This window comes from Mercenaria mercenaria, chromosome 3, assembly GCF_021730395.1.
Source record: "Mercenaria mercenaria strain notata chromosome 3, MADL_Memer_1, whole genome shotgun sequence".
In the NCBI taxonomy this organism is placed as follows: Eukaryota; Metazoa; Mollusca; class Bivalvia; order Venerida; family Veneridae; genus Mercenaria; species Mercenaria mercenaria.
In genome coordinates, this window is record NC_069363.1 from 33,848,484 (window position 1) to 33,870,742 (window position 22,259).

A 22,259-nucleotide genomic window follows, 5' to 3' on the forward strand; every position below is an offset into this window, starting at 1 on the left:
TCATCGTGATTGAATGTTCTGTCTCAAATGATTCTAAAGTTATTGGTTGGAAACTGTTTTCATATGACCTTAACTTTTGATCAAGTGATTCAAAAATCAATAGGGTCATCTACTCTACATGTCCAATCATCCTATGAAGTTTCAACATTCTAGGTCAAGTGGTCCTCAAGTTATTGATCAGAAACGGGTTTTCCATGTTCAGGCCCCTGTGACATTGACAGGTGATTTTTTTTCCAAATGAGATCTCATCTTGGTAAAAGCAGGCTATGAATATATTATACATAAATTACATAGATAAAAGACACTTCAAAATAGTTCTTTAACTAAAAACAACCATAAAAGAATATTTACAATGAAATTAAATGTTTCATTCAATTTTAAAACAACCAAAACAACTACTACTATCTCCAGTATCAGCACACATCATGATCTTCGGGTTGCATTTAGTCAATTTTCAGCTGTAGATTAATATAATATGCCTCATAATCATGCCAATATGCATGTTTTAGTGTTGTTATATTTTCTGGTCCTTTGGGATCATGGAGTCCATTCAACATATGTGTAATAAAGTTCTGCATAAGCAGGCGCTAGGGGCACATTTCATTACCTCTCATGAACAGACTCAATGAAACCGAGTCTAGCTGCTATTATTCTTCTTGGCTGCATTCTATGCATCCAGAGGATCTTTTTACGAATTTTGTTGTTCAAATTCAAATATTAAAAACTGGAATTTTTCCAACTTTATTTGAATGATCTCAAATTATTTCATTGCAGTTTTCCAAATCCCGCTATTGTATAATTATCCAAGAAAAAATCGTACGCCAGAACGTGAATATTTGGGGACGAAAACACCGCAAATCTACCGGCGATTAAAAAGGCGAATTTGTTAAAAATAATGTTTCTTTCGAATTAATTATACTCTTTAATGATATGTCAATCACAAACGCCAGCTGGAATGTAATATATTAAATCAAATTAAAGTGCATACGATCGTATTTTTGGGAAACAGGTACGAATTTTTCGCCCCCTCCAGTACGACTGCAATTATTTTCCTAAGTTGTGCAAATAAAAATTATCTACGTAAATATTATGAAATGATCGTATCTTTCTCTATGAAAAATAAATAGGCTAACATCTCTTCTGTTGATTTCATGCAATATATCTTTCCATAAACCCATTTCTATGCTCCAAAGTTCAACGGATGCTTGGGTGCAATTTTATCCGAAAATAGAACGCACGCCGTGCTAGTTAGATGTTTTCTGATCATGTGACCAAAACAAGCTCTTTGGTGTTGTTATGATAATAAAATTTCAATTAACTTTTCTAGCAGGAACTAAGTTTTAAATTAAAACGGTCACTAAAGACGCAACTTGGTTTTAATACCGATTATAGATGTACGCGGATGGTGCTGAAGTAGCCTACTATAGGCTGATCACTACCAAATAGAATGTAAGCCTCCGCAGGTCTAGTCACAAGTAGTCCAAATATAAATAGTACTAATCTTTTTTCCTTTCCTAGTGCATTTTCTCGGCAGCAACGTGCTTACTTTTACCCTACCGCGTTTCAGTATGTATCACTTTGCATTCTAATGAAATCGGCATGTTCCTATCGCATGCTAGATAAAAATGGCGGCGTAAGAATTTAATGTCACGAAAAGAGAAATTGAAAGAAGCGAAAAGTAGTAATTTCAGCGGGTTGTATTTAACGAACTGTAGTTTTCTTATATAAAAGTTAACACCCCCTTTTCTTTTTGTTTTTCTAAAGTAGCGATCTAGTTCTTTATGGGAATATAAGTCTCTGAAAATCTGATATGCTAGAAAATGTCGAAACACCGTTATGAAGTGAGTGGATTTTATATGAAATAAAGAACAGCTGGATTTAGTGGTGTTCAGCCTATAAGGGGCAATACATGTTATTTTCTGCCCTCGAAAATGAATGGAAATGCCATTAATCTATTCTTTATGATGTAAAACGGTAACAAATGGCTGAAAACGCTTCAATTTCTTGTGTTTTTGGAATTTAGATCGAATTTTCGACCAGGTGGCACTATTTTGGTTCGTTTTAGGACCTAGTAAATGTCTTCTCTCGCATTTTAGCACTTCAGTTGTCTAAATAATATTGAAATTAGCATGTTTCTGAATGAAAATGACAAACATCAGAACGATTAAATGGATGTTAAATGTAAATTCCACGAATAAGGTAAAATTAATTGAAATATTGCTTGCACAGGGCTAATATTTGCATATTTTGGGGATGGGGGTGACCTGTAATGAATTGTCATTTCTCTATATTTTCTCAATATTTTGCACCAAAACAAAGCAGAATCATTGTGAAATAGGCGTACCTTGAGAATGAATGCAAATTCATGGAAAAATCAAACAAAATATTTCTCTTATAGGCTGATCACTACCAAAGAGAATGTAAGCCTCCGCAGGTCTAGTCACAAGTAGTCCAAATATAAATAGTACTAATCTTTTTTCCTTTCCTAGTGCATTTTCTCGCAGCAACGTGCTTACTTTTACCCTACCGCGTTTCAGTATGTATCACTTTGCATTCTAATGAAATCGGCATGTTCCTATCGCATGCTAGATAAAAATGGCGGCGTAAGAATTTAATGTCACGAAAAGAGAAATTGAAAGAAGCGAAAAGTAGTAATTTCAGCGGGTTGTATTTAACGAACTGTAGTTTTCTTATATAAAAGTTAACACCCCCTTTTCTTTTTGTTTTTCTAAAGTAGCGATCTAGTTCTTTATGGGAATATAAGTCTCTGAAAATCTGATATGCTAGAAAATGTCGAAACACCGTTATGAAGTGAGTGGATTTTATATGAAATAAAGAACAGCTGGATTTAGTGGTGTTCAGCCTATACTACATTTTCATAGGTTATTTATAGTTTATTTTGGTCATGTGATGAAGAATTGTTTTGGTCATGTGATCAAAGCAAGCATGCTCATTTTCATACACGTTGTTTTTGTTATAAAATATAGATTACGGCAAATTTGTACTTAAGCAGTGCATTTTTAGCTCGACTATTTGAAGAATAGTCTAGCTATTCTACTCACCCTGGCGTCGGCGTCGGCGTCACACCTTGGTTAAGTTTTTGCATGCAAGTACATACAGCTATCATTTAAAGGCATATAGCTTTGAAACTTATTTATTCTTTTTCTAGGTCAATTACCAACCTCACTGGGTCAAGTTCCATAACTCTAACATGTATTTTGAGCAAATTATGCCCCCTTTTGGACTTAGAAAATTTTGGTTAAAGTTTTACATGCAAGTTACTATCTCCAAAACTAATGCAGATATTGAATTGAAACTTCACATGTGTCTTCGGGGTTATAAAACAAGTTGATAGCACCAAGCCCCATAACTCTGACCTTCATTTTGACCAAATTATGCCCCCTTTTGGACTTAGAAAATTCTGGTTAAAGTTTTGCGTGCAAGTACATACAGCTATTACTAAAAGGCATATAGATTGGAAACTTACTTTTTCTTTTTCTAGATCAATTACTTACCTCACTGGGTCAAGTCCCATAACTCTGACATGTATTTTGGCCAAATTATGCCCCCTTTTGGACTTAGAAAATCCTGGTTAAAGTTTTACATGCAAGTTACTATCTCCAAAACTAATGCAGATATTGAATTGAAACTTCACATGTGTCTTCGGGGTTATAAAACTAGTCGATAGCACCAAGTCCCATAACTCTGACCTTCATTTTGGCCAAATTATGCCCCCTTTTGGACTTAGAAAATTCTGGTTAAAGTTTTGCATGCAAGTACATACAGCGATTACTAAAAGACATATAGATTGGAAACTTTTTTCTTTTTCTAGATCAATTACCTACCTCACTGGGTCAAGTCCCACATGTGTCTTCGGGGTTATAAAACAAGTTGATAGCACCAAGCCCCATAACTCTGACCTTCATTTTGACCAAATTATGCCCCCTTTTGGACTTAGAAAACCCTGGTTAAAGTTTTACATGCAAGTTACTATGTCCAAAACTAATTCAGATATTAAATTGAAACTTCACATGTGTCCTTGGGGTTATAAAACTAGTTGATAGAATCAAGTTCCATAACTCTGACTTGTATTTTGGGCAAATTAAGCTCCCTTTTGGACTTAGAAAATTCTGGTTAAAGTTTTGCGTGCAAGTACATACAGCTATTACCAAAAGGCATATAGCTTTGAAACTTATTTATTCTTTTTCAAGGTCAATTACAAACCTCACTGGGTCAAGTTCCATAACTCTTAACATGTATTTTGAGCAAATTATGCCCCCTTTTGGACTTAGAAAATTCTGGTTAAAGTTTACATGCAAGTTACTATTTCCAAAACTAATGCAGATATTGAATTGAAACTTAACATGTTTCTTCGGGGTTATAAAACTAGTTGATAGCATCAAGTCCCATAACTCTGATATGCATTTTGGTCAAATTATGTCCCCTTTCGAACTTAAAACTCTTTTGATATTCAACATTTTGGGTAATGATTTCCTGCTTCTGTGACAATATTTCGAATAGTCGAGCTTGGCTGTCTTATGGACAGCTCTTGTTTGATAAAGTTGAATCTCAGAAGCTTTCTGAAAGTTAAACAGACTTGAATTACGTAAAATTTATGGAGGACATGGAACTACTTGTTCTTCGGTTTCGGATAAGCATTTTGACTGTAAATTTGTGGTATGGTAAATCTGTGGTCACGCCTCGCTGCCCACAAAAATCAGTTTGGAGAGCAGTCTCAGAACTCTTATATCTGATTGGTTGATTCTAAAATAAAAAGACCAATAGAAGTCTTTTATGCAGGGACTGGTTGCCAAAGTCAGTTCTATTCAGAGTCTATAAGATAACAGTTTTTGCTGATTACTATTTCAGAGAATTTTTGAGAATGCTTTTAAATAAGTAACATACTGGTAGTGTGTCTTATCAATTAACATGTTTCAAGTGAAGTATTGAAACATTATTAAGCAGTGAAATATATCTGGTAAGTTCACATCGAAACAAATATTGGATGCCAGATTTTTTTTTCAGTGGTGCAGAAGTACAAAGTGGGTAGAATTTTGCTAAAATGATTTCATAAGTCATGAGATAAAGAGAAAAATTGTTATATAAGATCAAAATATTTTGCACTTTTGAAAACCAGACTTTACATTTAAAATAAATTGCATCACATGTTAAAACAGTTGAACAGGGGCCTTTGTGTTTAAGGTCTCTGACTCGACCCACTTGCCCATCACTGTAGTAAATTTGAAACTTTACACAGAGTGTAGAATTCTTCCATGTCCTTTCTTATATAAGGTCGATGGTTTCAACTTAAGTGCCGGCCAATGTCTGAAATAATGCTCAGAGAGGCACCTGAGATCTTCCTCCCACATCTGAAAGGGGAAAATCACCATATGACTTATAATTATGTCAGGGTGACATTAAACAAAACAAAAAATACACGAAAGAACAAGCTGTGAACCATTTTTCAATCTTACACTAAAACAAAGAAAAGTCCTCTGTAGATAATTATGTCAGGTTGACATTAAACAAAAAAAAAAAATACACAAAAGAACAATCTGTGAACCATTTTTACACCCGTCTCTGAAAGAGCGGTATTATGTGAACACCCGTGTTGGGCGGGCAGGTTGGCCGTCGGCATCCAAAAGCATGTCCACTCTTAAGTTGAACAGTTTTCATTCGATCTTCACCAAACTTGCTGACAATGTTTGTTGGCATAATATCTCGGCCAAGTTCAATAGCCACCCAAATCGCCGCAAGTACTCTAGGATTATGGCCCTTGAATTACTTGAAAAACTCCCAATTTAGGCATGTCCGCTCTCTAAGTCAAACAGTTTTCATCCGATCTTCACCAAACTTGCTGACAATGTTTGTGGGCATAATATCTCGGCCAAGTTCGATAACCACCTAAACTGCTCCAGGCTTTCTTGGATTATGGCCCTTGAATTACTATAAAAATGCCAATTTAGCCTTGTCTGCCCGCCAAGTCAAACAGTTTTCATCCGATCTACCTACCTGGTTCGATAAAATCGCCCCAGGCACTCTTGGATTATGGCCCTCGAATTTATGTAACTGAATATTTAGATGAGCGTATTTTGTGACAATCTGGCACTCTTGTTAGCTCTTTGAGAAAAAAAAGATGAGTTATTGTCATCACTTGACCGGCTTCATCGTTGACATTGGCGTTGGTGGTGCCTGGTTAATTTTTATGTTTAGGTCAGCTTTTCTCCTAAACTATCAAAGCTATTGCTTTAAAACTTGCAACACTTGTTCATTATCAATAGCTGACTCTGTACAGCAAGAAACATAACTCCATCCTGCTTTTTGCAAGAATTATGGCCCCTTTTGGACTTAGAAATTATCAGATTTCTTGGCTAAGTTTTGCGTTTAGGTCAACGTTTCTCCTTAAAGGTGAAAGCTATTGCTTTAAAACTTGGAGCATTTATTTGACATTAAAAGCTGACTCTGCACAGCAAGTACTGTAATTCTACATTGCTTTCTGCAAGAATTATGGCCCCTTTTGTGTTTAGGTCAGCTCTTCTCCTAAACTATCAAAGCTATTGCTTTAAATCTTGCAACACTTGTTCACCATCAAAAGCTGTCTCTGTACAGCATAAAAACATAAATCCATGCTGCTTTTTGCTAGAATTATGGCCCCTTTTGGACTTAGAAAATATTATACAGAGACAAAAAAAATCAGATGAGAGTCGCGTATCTGCACCCGCACGGTGGTGCTCTTGTTCAATCTTACACTACAACAAAGAAAAGTCCTCTATAGATATATATATATGTCTTTTTCTAGGTATGGTAAACCCTTAGTAATAGATATGATGGAAGTGGATATGTTCCATGCAGTGGAGAGAAGATTTGAGGAGGTGATGGAGGGACTTCTTAATGCAATCATGGACAAGTCCATCATGCAGGAACAAGTGTATGTTTTCATTATATTTGTTTTGTAACTTTCAATTTATTTGTTTTGAAAAAGAAATGGAATATTTTCATAGGTTTATTTAGGGATAATACACGTTTTTTTGTGCATTAACATCTGCATAAGCCCACGGGATTGTGACCGATATGGAAGATCAAGGTCACAAACATATCCCAAGGGCTTCTGCAGACGTTAATACACAAAACAAACGTGTATTGTCGCTATTCTTGCATAAAAAACATTACACGAAGACTAAATGCATTGTTTTCATATGTGATGATTTTAGAATTCCGGTACATTTTTTAATTACCATTCTGTTGTTCTTGGAAATGGTAAACATGTTTTAAATATCCATAACCAGGGCCCAGAAATCAACAACACTTCCAAAAGCATGTAATGAAGGTTTTTAACCATTTTTTTTAATCTGTCATTATTACAAACATAAAATTACCCATATTTTTACATATCACTTAAAAATTTGGTAAACAGGAACACAATTTCAAAAGTAATAACTTTATATTTGAATTATTTTGAGTACGAACACATTTAGAGTACGGATGAGTACGAACGTAGTGACAAGCTTTCAAATGTTTTATCCGAATTCTTCGCGAAATTAGATAAAAACATTCCAACTGATACTTACAAAAATCATTAAAATGATTCCTAAAAACAAACAATTCCCTTACAGAAGCAAGCCTCTGTGGCGTACATGCTGTGTATTTGCTGTGTATATGCCGTGAACACAGTAGTACGCCAGAGGAGTACATTATACATACCCCGCATGCCGCGTACATGCCGCGTACTATTTCGACGAGTACACAGCATGTACCCAGGAGGTCACTAGTACACTTCAAGTACGCAGCACAGACTCTGAAAATTTAAGGAGTACACTGCATGTACGCAGGAGGGACTTGTACAAGAAAAATGTACACTGCATGTACACCGCAGATACTTTGAAATTTGTGCAGTACACTTCATATACGCGGGAAAGACTTGTACAATTTCTTTTGGCATTTATACTTAGTTTTTTTTTTATAAGTTGAAGTCTGAAGTAAACTTCATATACACGGGAGGGACTTGTTCATTTTCTTTTGGTGTTTATACTTTGAATTTTTTTTAGGTAAAAGTCTGAAGTACACTTCATGCAGGAAGGATTTGTACATTTTTTTTTTTGGAAGCAAGAACTTGATTTCCGAGTAACTTTTATCTTAATAGCATAGAAAAGTTCAGATTACTGGTATTCTGAACAATGAAAATTTGCCAAACTATTTGCAATGTTCATTTGTGAAGCTTACATCTTAGTGATTTCTGAGCTGCACCTTGCATGCAGTGTAAAAATATATTCTTTTTCATTTTGAATTAATCCTGGAGCTTTCTAACTTGGATAATTGAAAAGCCTTATTTGAACTTCGTTGCATTACATTTTGTAATACATGAAATAATTACCAAGATAATCAACAGCGCCCGAATGAGAAGAATTAATAGCTCTCACTGTTATTTGAATACTTTATAAAGGCTTTAATGCTCATTATGTTAACTCATTTAGGCCTCACCAAATTAAAAAGTTGTTCATCAGATTTGCCGCTCGTATATTTTCAGAACGTTTTTGGCTAATTGCCCTCGCCCCATTGGAAAAAATCAATCCAAAATTTTTTGGTGCGCTACTTTTTACGGACATAAAAGTGTATAAATGCTTATATAATTCCAGTCCTAGTTTGTTCTCAGATGGATTTTAATCAAAATAAATACATACCATGCACACATCGTCTATAATAAATCATAACACTTATATTTAGTTGCATTAAAGTTGTTTCCCCTTGATGCAGTTACGCCATTTTCTTCAAATGTTTACCAAATTACATGCTACAAAAATTGATTTATTTCATTGAAAAGTGGATGAAGAAAAGCATACTAATTTATTTGATAACATCAATCTACATTATTTTGGTAAGGGTAAATACTTATTGATGCATGTCAGTTATCTTTTTTCTGTTTTTTTTTTGTCCAAATGATCAGCATTTGCATATGAAAGTTGGTGGGGTAAGGAATTCACATTATCACAGCAGTTTTGCCACAAGAGTACACAGCATGTATGCAGCAGGAGTACACAGCATGTACGCCGCAGGACTCGGGCCAGGAGTACACAGCATGTACGCCACAGGGGTAGTACACCGCAGGCTCATTTGCATGTGAAAAGTGTATGTGCCGCGTACATGCTGCGTACTATTTCCCGCATACTAAATTCCTCAAGCGTACATCCTGTGTACTATGTAGTCCACAGCATGTACGCAGCAAGTAGTACGCCGCAGAGCTCATTTGCATGTCAAAAGTGTACTACAAACGTACTATCGGTGTATGTGCGGTGTATATCCAGCGTACTATTTAAAGCCCTTGATTTCAGTACACATCATGTACGCATCATATACGCTGTATGTACACAGCAAGAGTACGCAGCAGGCCTTTTTCTTTTGTAAGGGTTGTGCAAGTTACACGCAGTTCTTATAAATACATTCATGGTTATCAACCAAAAATGAATCGACTCCGACTTCTAAAAGGGGTGTAAACAAGGGGTGGAGCGAGTACGTACAGTTTTGGGGGTAGTGCGTTTGGTTTTGGTAACTGATACAGCAAAACATAATATGGATTAGATTGCATCTTTTATGCTACAAAAAGAAAATATTATGGAAGAATCAAGACGCAGATACCAGATGTCAGTCTGCGCAGAAATACATATACATCCCTGACAATGCATTTCAAAAATAAAAATCATGTATTAATTGCACATGAATTGCCTTGTTTGCACACGCTTTTTAATACATGGGCGGATCCAATGAAAAAAGTAGTTTTTATGCAAGAATGAGATTTATTTCATGCAAGATAGAATTTGAAAGGTCTAAAAATAAAGGTTAGAATAGTGCACAAATAATTTGTTTCGACATTGTGCTCCAGAATATGTCATTTTAAATCACTTTGGTCTATCACACAAATGTAGGTAAGGTTAAATGTTTCTTAAAATTAAAGCTTTTGATGTGGCTTCAAATATTTTCAGCTATTCAGTTATGTTAATATTGAAATGTAAAACACAGCAGTAATATATTTATTCATATACTGCAATATAAATCAAATATTCAAAATATTAAAAGTTCACATGTCTCCTAATTTACAGTATCATATACTGAAATATTGAATGCATTTTCTTGATAATTTTCATCACCTCCGGAGTTTTTGAAAAAATTTAAAAGGTATTGTCATCACTTGATTTTTTGGCATCAGCATTAGAGTTGGTTAATACTATGCTCTTATATAATGACTTGCCAGTCAGTAGTTGAAACTACTGCCAGAGGTCTGACATCAGAAATTAATTTTTCACAATTTAATTTTTAGCTTGACTATTCAAGGAATGGTCCGAGCTATTCTGCTCACCCTGACATCAGCTTCGGTGTCACACCTTGGTTAAAGTTTTACATGCAAGTACGTATAGCTATCATTTAAAGGAACATAGATTTGAAACTTATTTTTTCTATTTCTAGGTCAATTACCAACCGCATTGGGTCAAGTCCTATAAGTCTGACATGTATTTTGACCAAATTATGCCCCCTTTTGGACTTAGAAAATCCTGGTTAAAGTTTTGCATGCAAGTTACTATCTCCAAAACTAATTCAGATATTGAATTGAAACTTCACATTTTGTCTTCGGGCTTATAAAACTAGGTGATAGCATCAAGTCTCACAACTCTGACATACATTTTAGCAAAATTATGCCCCCTTTTGGATTTAGAAAACCCTGGTTAAAGTTTTGCATGCAAGTACATAGCTACTCCTTAAAGGCATATAGCTTTGAAACTTAAGTTTTTCCTTTCCTTTGTCAATAACCAACCTCACAGGATCAAGTCACATAACTTTGACATGTATTTTTTGCAAATTATGCCCCCTTTTGGGCTTAGAAAATTCTGGTTAAAGTTTTGCATGCAAGTTACTATCTCAAAAACTAATGCAAATGTTGAATTCAAACTTCACATGTTTCTCTGGGTTTATAAATCTAGGTCATAGCATCAAGTCCCATAACTCTGACTTGTAATTTGCAAAATTATATTCCCTTTTGAACTTAAAAACTTCTGGTTAAAGTTTGGCATGCAAGTTACTATCTCCAAAACTAATGCAGATACTGGATTGAAACTCTATAGATATTTTAACATTTAGGGTAATATTCCTGTTTTTGGGACAACAATTTGAATAGTCGAGCATTGGCTTTCTTATGCACAGCTTTTGTTATCGCCCTTTGTCCGTTGTCCGTCCCTTGTCATCTGTCCACAATTTCTTGTGAACACGATAGAAACCACCTTTTGCCATCAATTTTAATTAAACTTGCACACAACTTGTATTGGCATAATATCTCGGTTCCTTTCGAAAACTGGCCAAATCCCATTATTGGTTCCAGAGTTATGGCCCCTTAAAGGGCCAAAATTTGCTAATTTGGCATTTGAACACAACAGAGACCACATTTTGCTATCAATTTTAATCAGACTTGCACACAACTTGAGTTGGCATGATATCTCAGTTCCTTTCAAAAACTGGTCAGATCCCATCATGGTTTCCAGAGATATGGCCCCTTAAAGGGCCAAAATTTGCTATTTTGGCCTTTGCAGCCATATAGAGATTTCATTTATGGTTTGATTTGATACAACTTGCAAAAAATATTTAACAACAATAGATCTTGGATTCCATGATGAATCCGTCAGATCCAATCATTGGTTCCAGAGTTACGGCCCCTGATTGACCCCTGAAAGAGCCAAAATTTGTTAATTTTTACCTTGTGTACACATTAGAAGTGATATTTTACATTCAATTTTAACCACACTTACACACAACAATAAGATCTCAGTTCCCTTCGAAAACCAGCTAGATTCCTACATGGGTTCTAGAGTTACTGCCCCTCAAAGGGGCAAAATTTTCTATTTTGGCTCTTTCAGCCATATAGAGTTTTCATTTATGCTTTGGTTTGATACAGACTTGCACAGAATGTTTATCTTGATGATCTCTAGGCCAAGCTTGAAATTGGGTCATGTGGGGTCAAAAACTAGGTCACCATGTCAAATTAAAGGAAAAGCTTGTTAACACCCTAGAGGTCACTTTTCTGATCGTAACTTCATGAAACTTGGTCAGAATGTTTGTCTTAATGATTCCTTTGCCAGATTCAAAACTGGGTCATATGAGGTCAAAAACTAGGTCATCCGGTCAAATCAAAGGAAAAGCTTGTTAACACTTATTGAGGCCACATTTATGGCCCTAACCTCACAAAACTGGGTAAGAATGTTTATCTTGATGATTCCTAGGCCAAGTTTGAAACTGGGTCATGTGGGGTCAAAAACTAGGTCACCACTCAAATCAAAGGAAAGGCTTGTTAACACTGTAGAGGCCAAATTTATGACCCTATCTTCATGAAACTAGGTCAGAATGTTTATCTTGATGATTTCAATGCCAGGTTTAACAGGTGAGCGATATAGGGTCATCATGACCCTCTTGTTGAATTTTTGATTGCTTAGCCCAGTGAACATGTATTGAACAAGGTTTGCACAGATTTTGGAAAGTCTTCTGATTGATGCAAGTCCTTGAGAACTCCTTTAAAATAAGTAAAATGCTGAAAAACTTGAAAAAATACAGAAATGTTGAGAAACACTGCTTGAATTTCAACACAAAACAGTAACTATAACTCTATAGCAATAACAGACAAACATTGACAGCCTTAGATAACTATCATGTTATGTCTCCTGTATGAAGTCAGGGAGACATATTGATTTAGTGATGTCCATCTGTTTATCAGCCTGTCAGTCTGTCTGTATGTCACAAAGTTTTTCAGAAACTCCTCTGACACTTATGTGGATTTATACCAAATTTCACAAAAATGATCATTGCTAAGTTGTGCATATCATCAAGTGATTTGTGAAAGACAGAGTTGTACATATCACTGGCATGTTCCTGTTGAATGATTTTCAGTGGAGTGACATGACCCTTGATTTTTCAAATTCTGTGATGTCTGTGCCACATCTGTACCACAGATTTGAATTCCAGCATTCCAACAACCTTCACAGGAGTGATCAGTGCCAAACTTAGTTATGTATATCTTGGAATTTTATGGTTCAGTGACTTTCAGTGGAGTTATGGCCCTTAATTTGCTGCATTTACAAGGTCTGCTTATTAAGTGGTGGGAGGCATACATTTTTCATTACAAACAATCTCTAGCTAACATATTTTGTGTTATGTCTATAAACAATATCACCTGTCTATCAGATGTTTGTATACCAGTTCATTCAGGACCATCTATTACCTTGATACTATTAATATTTCAAGGGGCAAAGGAAATTCATTGTAATGTGGATAGTCTGAGGATGTTCCCCTCAGTTCAACAAAACATCTTATGTAACACGCACTTGGAATTCCGGTACTCTTATTAAAATTTCAACCTTTCTAATTACAGATAATGAGCAATATTTCTATCATAACAAACATATATCACAAAAACATAATCTCATATTTTACTTTGACAGTACAAGGTTTTTCATTGATGTATATGTTTAAGTGCAAGTCTTCCATCAGGTGAAGTATTTATACAGTACAGTTAGATAAATAGTCCATGTTGTACTGACAGTTGATCTGGAGTTTTAGTGCAATCCTTATTCAGCTTTTATCAGCTGTCCCTATTGTTGCAAATTGACGTGGGTTTTACTTTTTCTGAGTGCTCTTAAATTGTTAATATAAATATGCAAGAAGCATTGTAATGAACTTATGTAGACAAAATAGTATAGATGACAATTCAAGGGCTTTCGTCATTTAAGATATCAACAGAAATGTGATTTATTTTCATACCTGTAGTTTAACATTGATCTTCATTATAAAGAAAACACTGTCATCCCTCAAAGGTCGGGCAGTGTTCTTGCCTTTATCAGGGCACTTTCAGTAGTTTTGTGCATTTGCCAGATAGACATGTAATAAATAATTGTTAACCCCGATAATGCACCAATTATGTGTGTTCATAGTTGATTACAGTAAGTAATGTATTAAACAGTACAGTAAGCCACTTCCATTAAGAAACCACTCACATGAAGAGACCACTTTTTCAGTTCCTTTTCTTGTTGTTGAAGAACATGTTATGTTGCTTTAAGAAACTGTTTGTGTTATTTAGAGAACACTTTGCCCTTCTCATAGGTAGTCATACATTACATAGATCTCATTCAGTTTCTAATACATAATCAAGAGTGTATATCAATATACAACACTTTAAATCCAGGCTGTAAATGTGTTCTCTTCCCTGTGTAGAATTTTTTTTTAGCTCACCTGAGCACGAAGTGCTCAAAGGTGAGCTTTAGTGATCACCCTGTGTCCGGCGTCCGTCGTCGTCCGTCGTCCGTCCGTCCGTCCGTCCGTCCGTCGTCAACAATTTGACTGTTAACACTCTAGAGGTCACATTTTTGACCCAATCTTAATGAAACTTGGTCAGAATGTTACCCTCAATAAAATCTTGGACGAGTTCGATATTGGGTCATCTGGGGTCAAAAACTAGGTCATCAGGTCAAATCAAAGGAAAAGCTTGTTAACACTCTAGAGGTCACATTTTTGGCCCAATCTTAATGAAACTTGGTCAGAATGTTACCCTCAATAAAATCTTGGACGAGTTCGATATTAAGTCATCTGGGTCAAAAACTAGGTCATCAGGTCAAATCAAAGGAAAAGCTTGTTAACACTCTAAGGTCACAATTTTGGCCCAATCTTAATGAAACTTGGTCAGGATGTTACCCTCAATAAAATCTTGGACGAGTTCGATATTGGGTCATCTGGGGTCAAAAACTAGGTCACCAGGTCAAATCAAAGAAAAAGCTTGTTAACACTCTAGAGGTCACATTTTTGGCCCAATCTTAATGAAACTTGGTCAGAATGTTACCCTTAATAAAATCTTGGACGAGTTCGATATTTGGTTATCTGGGATCATAAACTAGGTCACCAGGTCAAATCAAAGGAAAAGCTTGTTAACACTGTTGAAGCCGCATTTATAACTGTATCTTCATGAAACTTGGTCAGATTGTTAATATTGATGATCTTAAGGTCCAGTTTGAATCTGGGTCATGTAGGATAAAAAACTAGGTCACCAAGCCAAATCAAATGAAAAGCTAGTTTACACTAGAGGCCACATTTATGACCATACCTTAATGAAACTTGGTCAAATCTTGATGATCTATAGCTCAAGTTCAAATCTGGGTTAGGTGGGGTCAAAAACTAGGTCACTAGGTCATATCAAAGGAAAAGCTTGTTAACACTCTAGAGGCCACATTTATGACTATATCTTCATGAAACTTAGTCAGAATGTTAAACTTGATAATCTTTAGGGCAATTTTGAATCTGGATCATGTCGGGTCAAAAACTAGGTCACCGGGGCAAATCAAAGGAAAAGCTAATTAACACTGTAGAGCCACGTTTATGACCATATCTTAATGAAACTTGGTCAGAATGTTAATCTTGATAATCTTTAGGTCAAGTTTAAATCTGGGTCAGATGGAGTCAAAAACTAGGTCACTAGGTCATATCAAAGGAAAAGCTTGTTAACACTCTAGAGGCCACATTTTTGACTATATCTTCATGAAACTTAGTCAGAATGTTAAACTTGATGGTCTTTAGTTCAAGTTCGAATCTGGGTCATGTCGGGTCAAAAACTAGGTCACGGGGTCAAATAAAAGGAATAGTTAGTTAACACTTTAGAGGCCACATTTATGACCATATCTTAATGAAACTTGGTCAGAATGTTAATCTTGATGATCTATAGGTCAAGTTTAAATCTGGGTCAGGTGTGTTAAAAAACTAGGTCACTAGGTCAAATCAAAGGAAAAGCTTGTTAAGACTCTAGAGGCCAGATTTATGACTGTATCTTCATGAAACTTAATCAGAATGTTAATCTTGATGATCTTTAGGTCAAGTTCGAATCTGGGTCATGTGGGGGCAAAAACTAGGTCACCGGGTCAAATCAAAGGAAAAGCTAGTTAACACTTTAGAGGCTACATTTATGACCATATCTTAATGAAACTTGGTCAGAATGTTGATCTTGATGATCTTTAGGTCAATAGGTCAGGTGAGCGATACAGGGCCTTCATGGCCCTCTTGTTGAAATCCTTTTCTACTTGCAGTTGTGGGTATTTATGCGGTCTCCCTTTCATTATAGTGTATGTGCTTTATTCATTACATTTATTTACACTAGTAAAAACAACTAGAAATACAAATACAGATGATGAGTAGTGAAGCAGGCTTTTGTTAAATTTCATATGCCTGCTTTGAAAAAAATATGACATATTACAAAACAGCATTGTCTGTCAGTTCACCCATGGCCATCTGTCCATACATCCATCAACTTTTTTTGTTTTCATAAGTATGAAAGTATAATAGCTTTGGCTTTCAAACTTCACATGATGACAAAGCACTATTTGAAGAGAATCCCAATTATGGATCAATCAATAGTCAAAGTTCAAAGTTTCAGTGACCTGGAGACTGGAAATGGTTTCAGGACTCTTTAAGTCATAAAGTATAAAAGCTACAGATTTCAGAGGTATAACTGAGACTAGGTACATGTACCATTAGAGGAAGATACCTGATTTTAGGGTCAGTTGTTCAAAGTTCAAGGTCACATTGATCTAGCTTAATTTCTTGATTTTCTTTTGTTTCTATGTTCTAAATAACAAAGTATATCAGCTACAGCTTTCAAACTTTACTTGGTGACTAGCACCACTTGGGGAGGATGCCTATATCGTTTGTAATGTCAGTAGGTCAGGTCACAATAACAGGGAGATTGAAGGTAAGTTTTAAAGTATCTACAGATTTTGAAACATTATACAATGACTTAGTACCACTAGAGGAAAATTTCTATTGATTTTGGGCTCAAAGGTCAAGGTCACAGGGACCTTACTTAATTTCTGGTATTTTTTGTTTGGGCTCTAAGTCAGAAAGTTTAATAGCTATAAGGATGTCAAAACTTTATACAATGACTAAGTACCACTTGAGGAAGATCCCCTTCTGATTTTGAGTTCAATGGCTACAGGCCAAGGTCACAGGGATACCCCACCCCCCAACCACCACCTGAGCCAGAGACTCATGGTGAGCTTTTGTGACCGCTCAATGTCTGTTGTGTGTCTGTCAACATTTTCTAAAAAACTCTTCTTGAAAACCAAAGGGCAGACTTACACCAAACTTCATAGGAATGATGCTTGGGTGGTCCCCTTTCAACATTGTTCAAAGAATTGATTCCATGCAGAACTGTGGTTGGCATGGCAACCAAAAGGAAAAACTTTAAAAATCTTCTTTTCCAAAACCACAGGGCCTAGGGCTTTGATACCTGGTATGTGGCATCATCTAGTGGTCCCCTACAAAGATTGTTCAAATTATCCCCCTTTTGTATCTTCATAATAGTGAATAAGACTGGAGAGGTTTTATACATGTATTCTGGTTAACGTACATATCAGGAATGATCATACAAACATTACAAAACAGGATGTGACGTAACGTCACCACGCTAGCTTGACGTCCATTATATCGCGCATTACGCTATTATTTTAGATAGATATTACACCCCCTAAGGTCAAATATGGCCTCGCCACATGAAACCACAAGACCTAGGTTTTTGATATTTGGTATGATGTGTTGCCTAGTAGTCCTCTACCAAAATTGTTCAAATTATGCCCCTAGAGTTAAAAGAGCCCCCCCACCTTCTCCCCCTCTGGGTCACTTAGTTATTATATGAGTTATATAGGAAAATTTACTTAAAAAATTATCTGATCCTATTTCCAAGACTGTCCAAGACTGTTTAATTATAATTACCTGATGACCCCAAGTAATATGACTTCACTTGACTGTGACATTGACCTGCTGACCTACTTTCTTGTTTTTTAAGATACAGCCTTGAAATTTGGTTGACATACACAGTTTTGCACACTGATCGTAAAACTGAATTTCACTGACCATGAATGTGACCTACTGACGTTCTTAACATTTTAGCATCAGTTTGACATTTGAAACATGTGGCTCATATTACTCAGGTGAGTGATCCAGGGTCATCATGGCCCTATTATTTTACTTTTGCTACTGTTTCTTGATATTGTATCTTAGTGTGCACTCACTCTTACCACACCCCTAAGCTATTGTTGCTTTAATTCCATTTTTACTGCCATATCCCATTCTGCTTGTGAACAGGCACACTATTATGCTCCAGTAGGCGGAGCTCTTGTAAATAGTTTAAAGTTAAAACTTTAGTAGCAAAAATTATTCTGTACTTGCATATAATGCTGATTCAATGTTTGGGGTTAATTCAGTTATTTTTTGTCAATTAGCAATTTCACATAGATCCTTGATTCAGTAAAGTATTACTTACATATGAATGAAGCAGATACATCATTTATTGATTTATTAATTGACACATGTACTGATCATGACACTTGTATGCTTTGATAAACCTGTTTTGAAAAAGGATGTATTAATACTAATAACAAGCATTAATTTGTTTAATGCATTAGTGAAACTCATTGAATGAAAGAACAATTGTTGAACACAGATGTTTGCGGTCTTTGATGAAATTGTCAATGTATACATAAAACACTATTTCAGTCATTTTAAAATTGATCCAAAATGAGAATTAATGTCTTCAGATACAGTTACCAGGATATGGGCATGTTAAAATTTAATGAAAAAGTAAAAAACAATTAATTTAAACTGAAATTATGCAAAAACATGATGATGATGATACTTTTATTGCATGATTCCTTATATAATCACTGGTCCGTAGTCTTTGCTATATGACCAGTCTATATTCATTAATGTTTACTTGTCTGATAAGTCTACATCAAATTGTGAAAATTTTAATTTCTGATGTCATGTAATAAACCACTTATTGAATGGTTTGCTTGTTAGTAGTCAGAACTATTGGTCCTCGATCATTTGGACCCTTCACAGTAGTCAGAACTATTGGTCCTCGATCCTTTGGACCCTTCACAGTAGACAGAACTATTGGTCCTCGATCCTTTGGACCCTTCACAGTAGTCAGAACTATTGGTCCTCGATCCTTTGGACCCTTCACAGTAGTCAGAACTATTGGTCCTCGATCCTTTGGACCCTTCACAGTAGTCAGAACTATTGGTCCTCAATCCTTTGGACCCTTCACAGTAGTCAGAACTATTGGTCCTCGATCCTTTGGACCCTTCACAGTAGTCAGAACTATTGGTCCTCGATCATTTGAACCCTTCACAGTAGTCAGAACTATTGGTCCTTGATCATTTGGACCCTTCAAAGTAGGTGTCTAATGACTGGCAAGCCATTCAGTAAGTGCATAATAATTTCAATAATTATTAACATTTGGTTCCATAAATTAAATCTGCTGAGCTAACTTAGTGCAAGGCCACAGGTTCAAGCCCACAGGTTATGATGGCATATCCATAAATTGAATATGAATTTGGGCATTTCCAGGAAGTTAATACAATTGACATTGATTGAGCAGAAAGCTTGCTTCCACTCAAGCTAAAATATATTTTGAATAAATTAAACTAAGGTAAAAGTTAAGTATGCTAGACAAGGTGTTCTCTATGACCATACGTGTTTTCAATAAGAAGTGATAATCAGTCTGATTCATTTCCGGAACCATGTTCAAACACGTGGTAAAGCATGCTGCATCACAATAAAAACTGGTTATAATGACAAAATTGTGCTATCATTTCCTTGAGTACCTCTCAGGATTTGAAGCACATTGACAGTTCTAGTTATTAAAACTCCATTTTAAATCAAAATATTTGAAAAAAAATTGTAATAAAAGAATGTGAAGTATATTTAAAGTATTTGAGATAGATGTTAACCATTTTAGGCATCTATACATGGATTCTAATGAAAGAATGTTAACTATTTTAGGTACTTGAAGCTTCTGAAAGAGACAGATCCACCAGAGTACCACAAGAACAAGTTCAACGATCTGCGCACGGCCAGCTTCAAACTTTACATTATAACTAAAAACAAATTTCCGGCAGAGGAACTTCTTGACAGGACATATCCAATCAGAGTACATGTTCCAATCACTTAATCATATCCCAGGTCCTCATAGTTAACAAATAAGTTTGCATACCATAGAATCATCTCATTTTGCATTTTCGTATCCATGGATTTCAAGTTTTGAAGATAAAATGTATGGACATTTTATGTGTTCATTGGAAACTATTTCATGGATTGATTATTCCCCCCTTCCTGGTCGATACTTATGGTTTTAGTTGTTTTATTATTGAAGGACAAGCAATAGCAATCCAAGGTTATAGTAAAAGAAAACTGTAAAAAATGAAATTACTCTGTTGTGAGAAAGTGCAAAAAAAACATCAGTTTTTGATTGGAAGTAAATGATTTTCAGAACATCTAAATGAATTAGTTGTTGGAAGCAGTTTGCAAAAAGCTTTGCCACACTTCTCTTTACATTAAACAATGTATTTATTAATTAAGGATAGTCATTTACCCACATACTGCCAAAATTACTGTTTGATTTTTAAACTTGTTGTAAATAATATTGTGATATCCTTTTTTAAACCCTATCCCTATCCAACAATTTATGGTAGGTTGGGATACCAGAAACAAACAATTTTTTGTATGCCTGCTCTTCTTTATGTTTGTATGCTCCATTTGTTTTCATGTGTATCTCAGTAATTTTGTCTTCCACAGATCTACATGTTACATTAATTTAAATTGCTGCCATTCTGATCTATATAAAAGAGTGAATGATGGTCTTCGCATGCTGTAAGTCATTTATTTGAACTGTCTTCAGCTTACTTTATCTCCTAATAATAAAAAATGAAGATAAAACTATGAAAATTAATTTCCAATGTCATGTACAGTAATAAAATAGTATCTAAATGTGATTTTTTTACTATTATTAAGTTTTACGTAAAAAATTATCTATGCCAGTTTATACTGCATAAACGGCGCTCCATAAATGCGATTAGCCAATCATATGTCTGTAAAAAATCATGTGAAATCGCCCAGTCTCCATGTGCTACACTACTTGTTGCATTCCAATAAAACGCTTATTGAATGGCTTGCAGGTCAGTAGTCAGAAGTTTTTTTCCTCCTGGTGCTTCGGGCGATAGTTTTGACTATTGTCAGATAAGTCATTGAGTAAGTGTATACTGTTCTACAACTACAAGTCAGCTGCAAGGTTGGCTCAACAGGCAGACCATGTGACTGTTATCTAAACATTGTGTGTTAATTTCCCAGGCAAGAGGCATGTTCAGACTGACATCGTTACTGAACACAGTGTGTCTGAAGTTACTCTTTCTCCACCATTGATTCTCTGATTAGTTTACGGGTTGCATGTAACTTCCGTAGAATAAGTCAGTACTGTTACAGAATACAGGACACCGGTTTATAGATAACATTACTGAAATACTGATGACAAAATATCCTTAATTAAACCAGAATTCAAACAAACAATCCCATTTAAGTTACATTCCACTAGCTGCCAAAGTAGGATGTTCAGACAGCCTTTAAGTCATTTGAAAAGTCATAAATGAATGAATACCATATCATTTGATATTTTAAGTGAGAGTTGTAAACTGTATTCATTTGTTATACATGATATTTTTCTATTGCATTTTGTTTAACTTTGAAAATTCTAGTTACAGTACTATGGACTTTCACAATTTTTACAGCCCAGATAGGATACTACTATAGTTTAAGAATTTGCAGACATTTAATATTGGTAAGTTGGTACAGATCAGCAAAAAGCAGGCATTTTTAAAACTATTTTTCATGTGTTGCGAAGTCATTGTATAAAAATGCACTAAAATCCTGTTAATGTAATCCACTGTGATAAGTATTGTTATGCATATATAACTATTTAGTTTCATTTTTTTTTCATTTACAAAGACATAATGCAAATTTCTGTGATAAGGTATTTACACACTAAGATTTTTTGTGTTTACTTTTTTAATGCAAATCTTATTATTTTGTACTAATAAAATGTGAATTTCCCTAGAACTTGTTGTTCTCATTTAATCAAATAATGTCCTGAGCTTGATTGAAATTTGACATATTTCCTCCTACAGTCTGATCTTCCTAATCCATAACTGTGATTTTTCATGAATTGCAGCTTTAGTATACAAGACTTTTCATCATTCTAAATGTCCCAGAGGGTGGTAGTAGGATCTTTAGCAATAAATAATACAAATTTTATTGCCAGAAATGTATTTTTGCCATTGCTAAGAGTGGCTGAAATCATAGTTTTACATTTTTTATTGCGTAGAAATTTATATAACAATCCATTCACACAGTCAAAACTGAAT

General features: G+C 35.2%; 1 protein-coding gene across 1 annotated transcript in view; it reads left to right on the top strand.

Moving 5' to 3' along the window:
* Positions 1-21,954, top strand: part of LOC123525130 (IQ motif and ankyrin repeat domain-containing protein 1-like) — a 40,913-nt gene extending 18,959 nt beyond the window's left edge. Inside the window, exons 13-14 of the mRNA XM_045303900.2 lie at positions 6,800-6,928; positions 19,849-21,954. Coding sequence (XP_045159835.2) covers positions 6,800-6,928; positions 19,849-20,017 — 298 coding nt within the window. The 3' untranslated portion in view covers positions 20,018-21,954. The remainder of the gene's footprint in view (positions 1-6,799; positions 6,929-19,848) is intronic.
* The last annotated feature ends 305 nt before the right edge of the window (positions 21,955-22,259 follow it).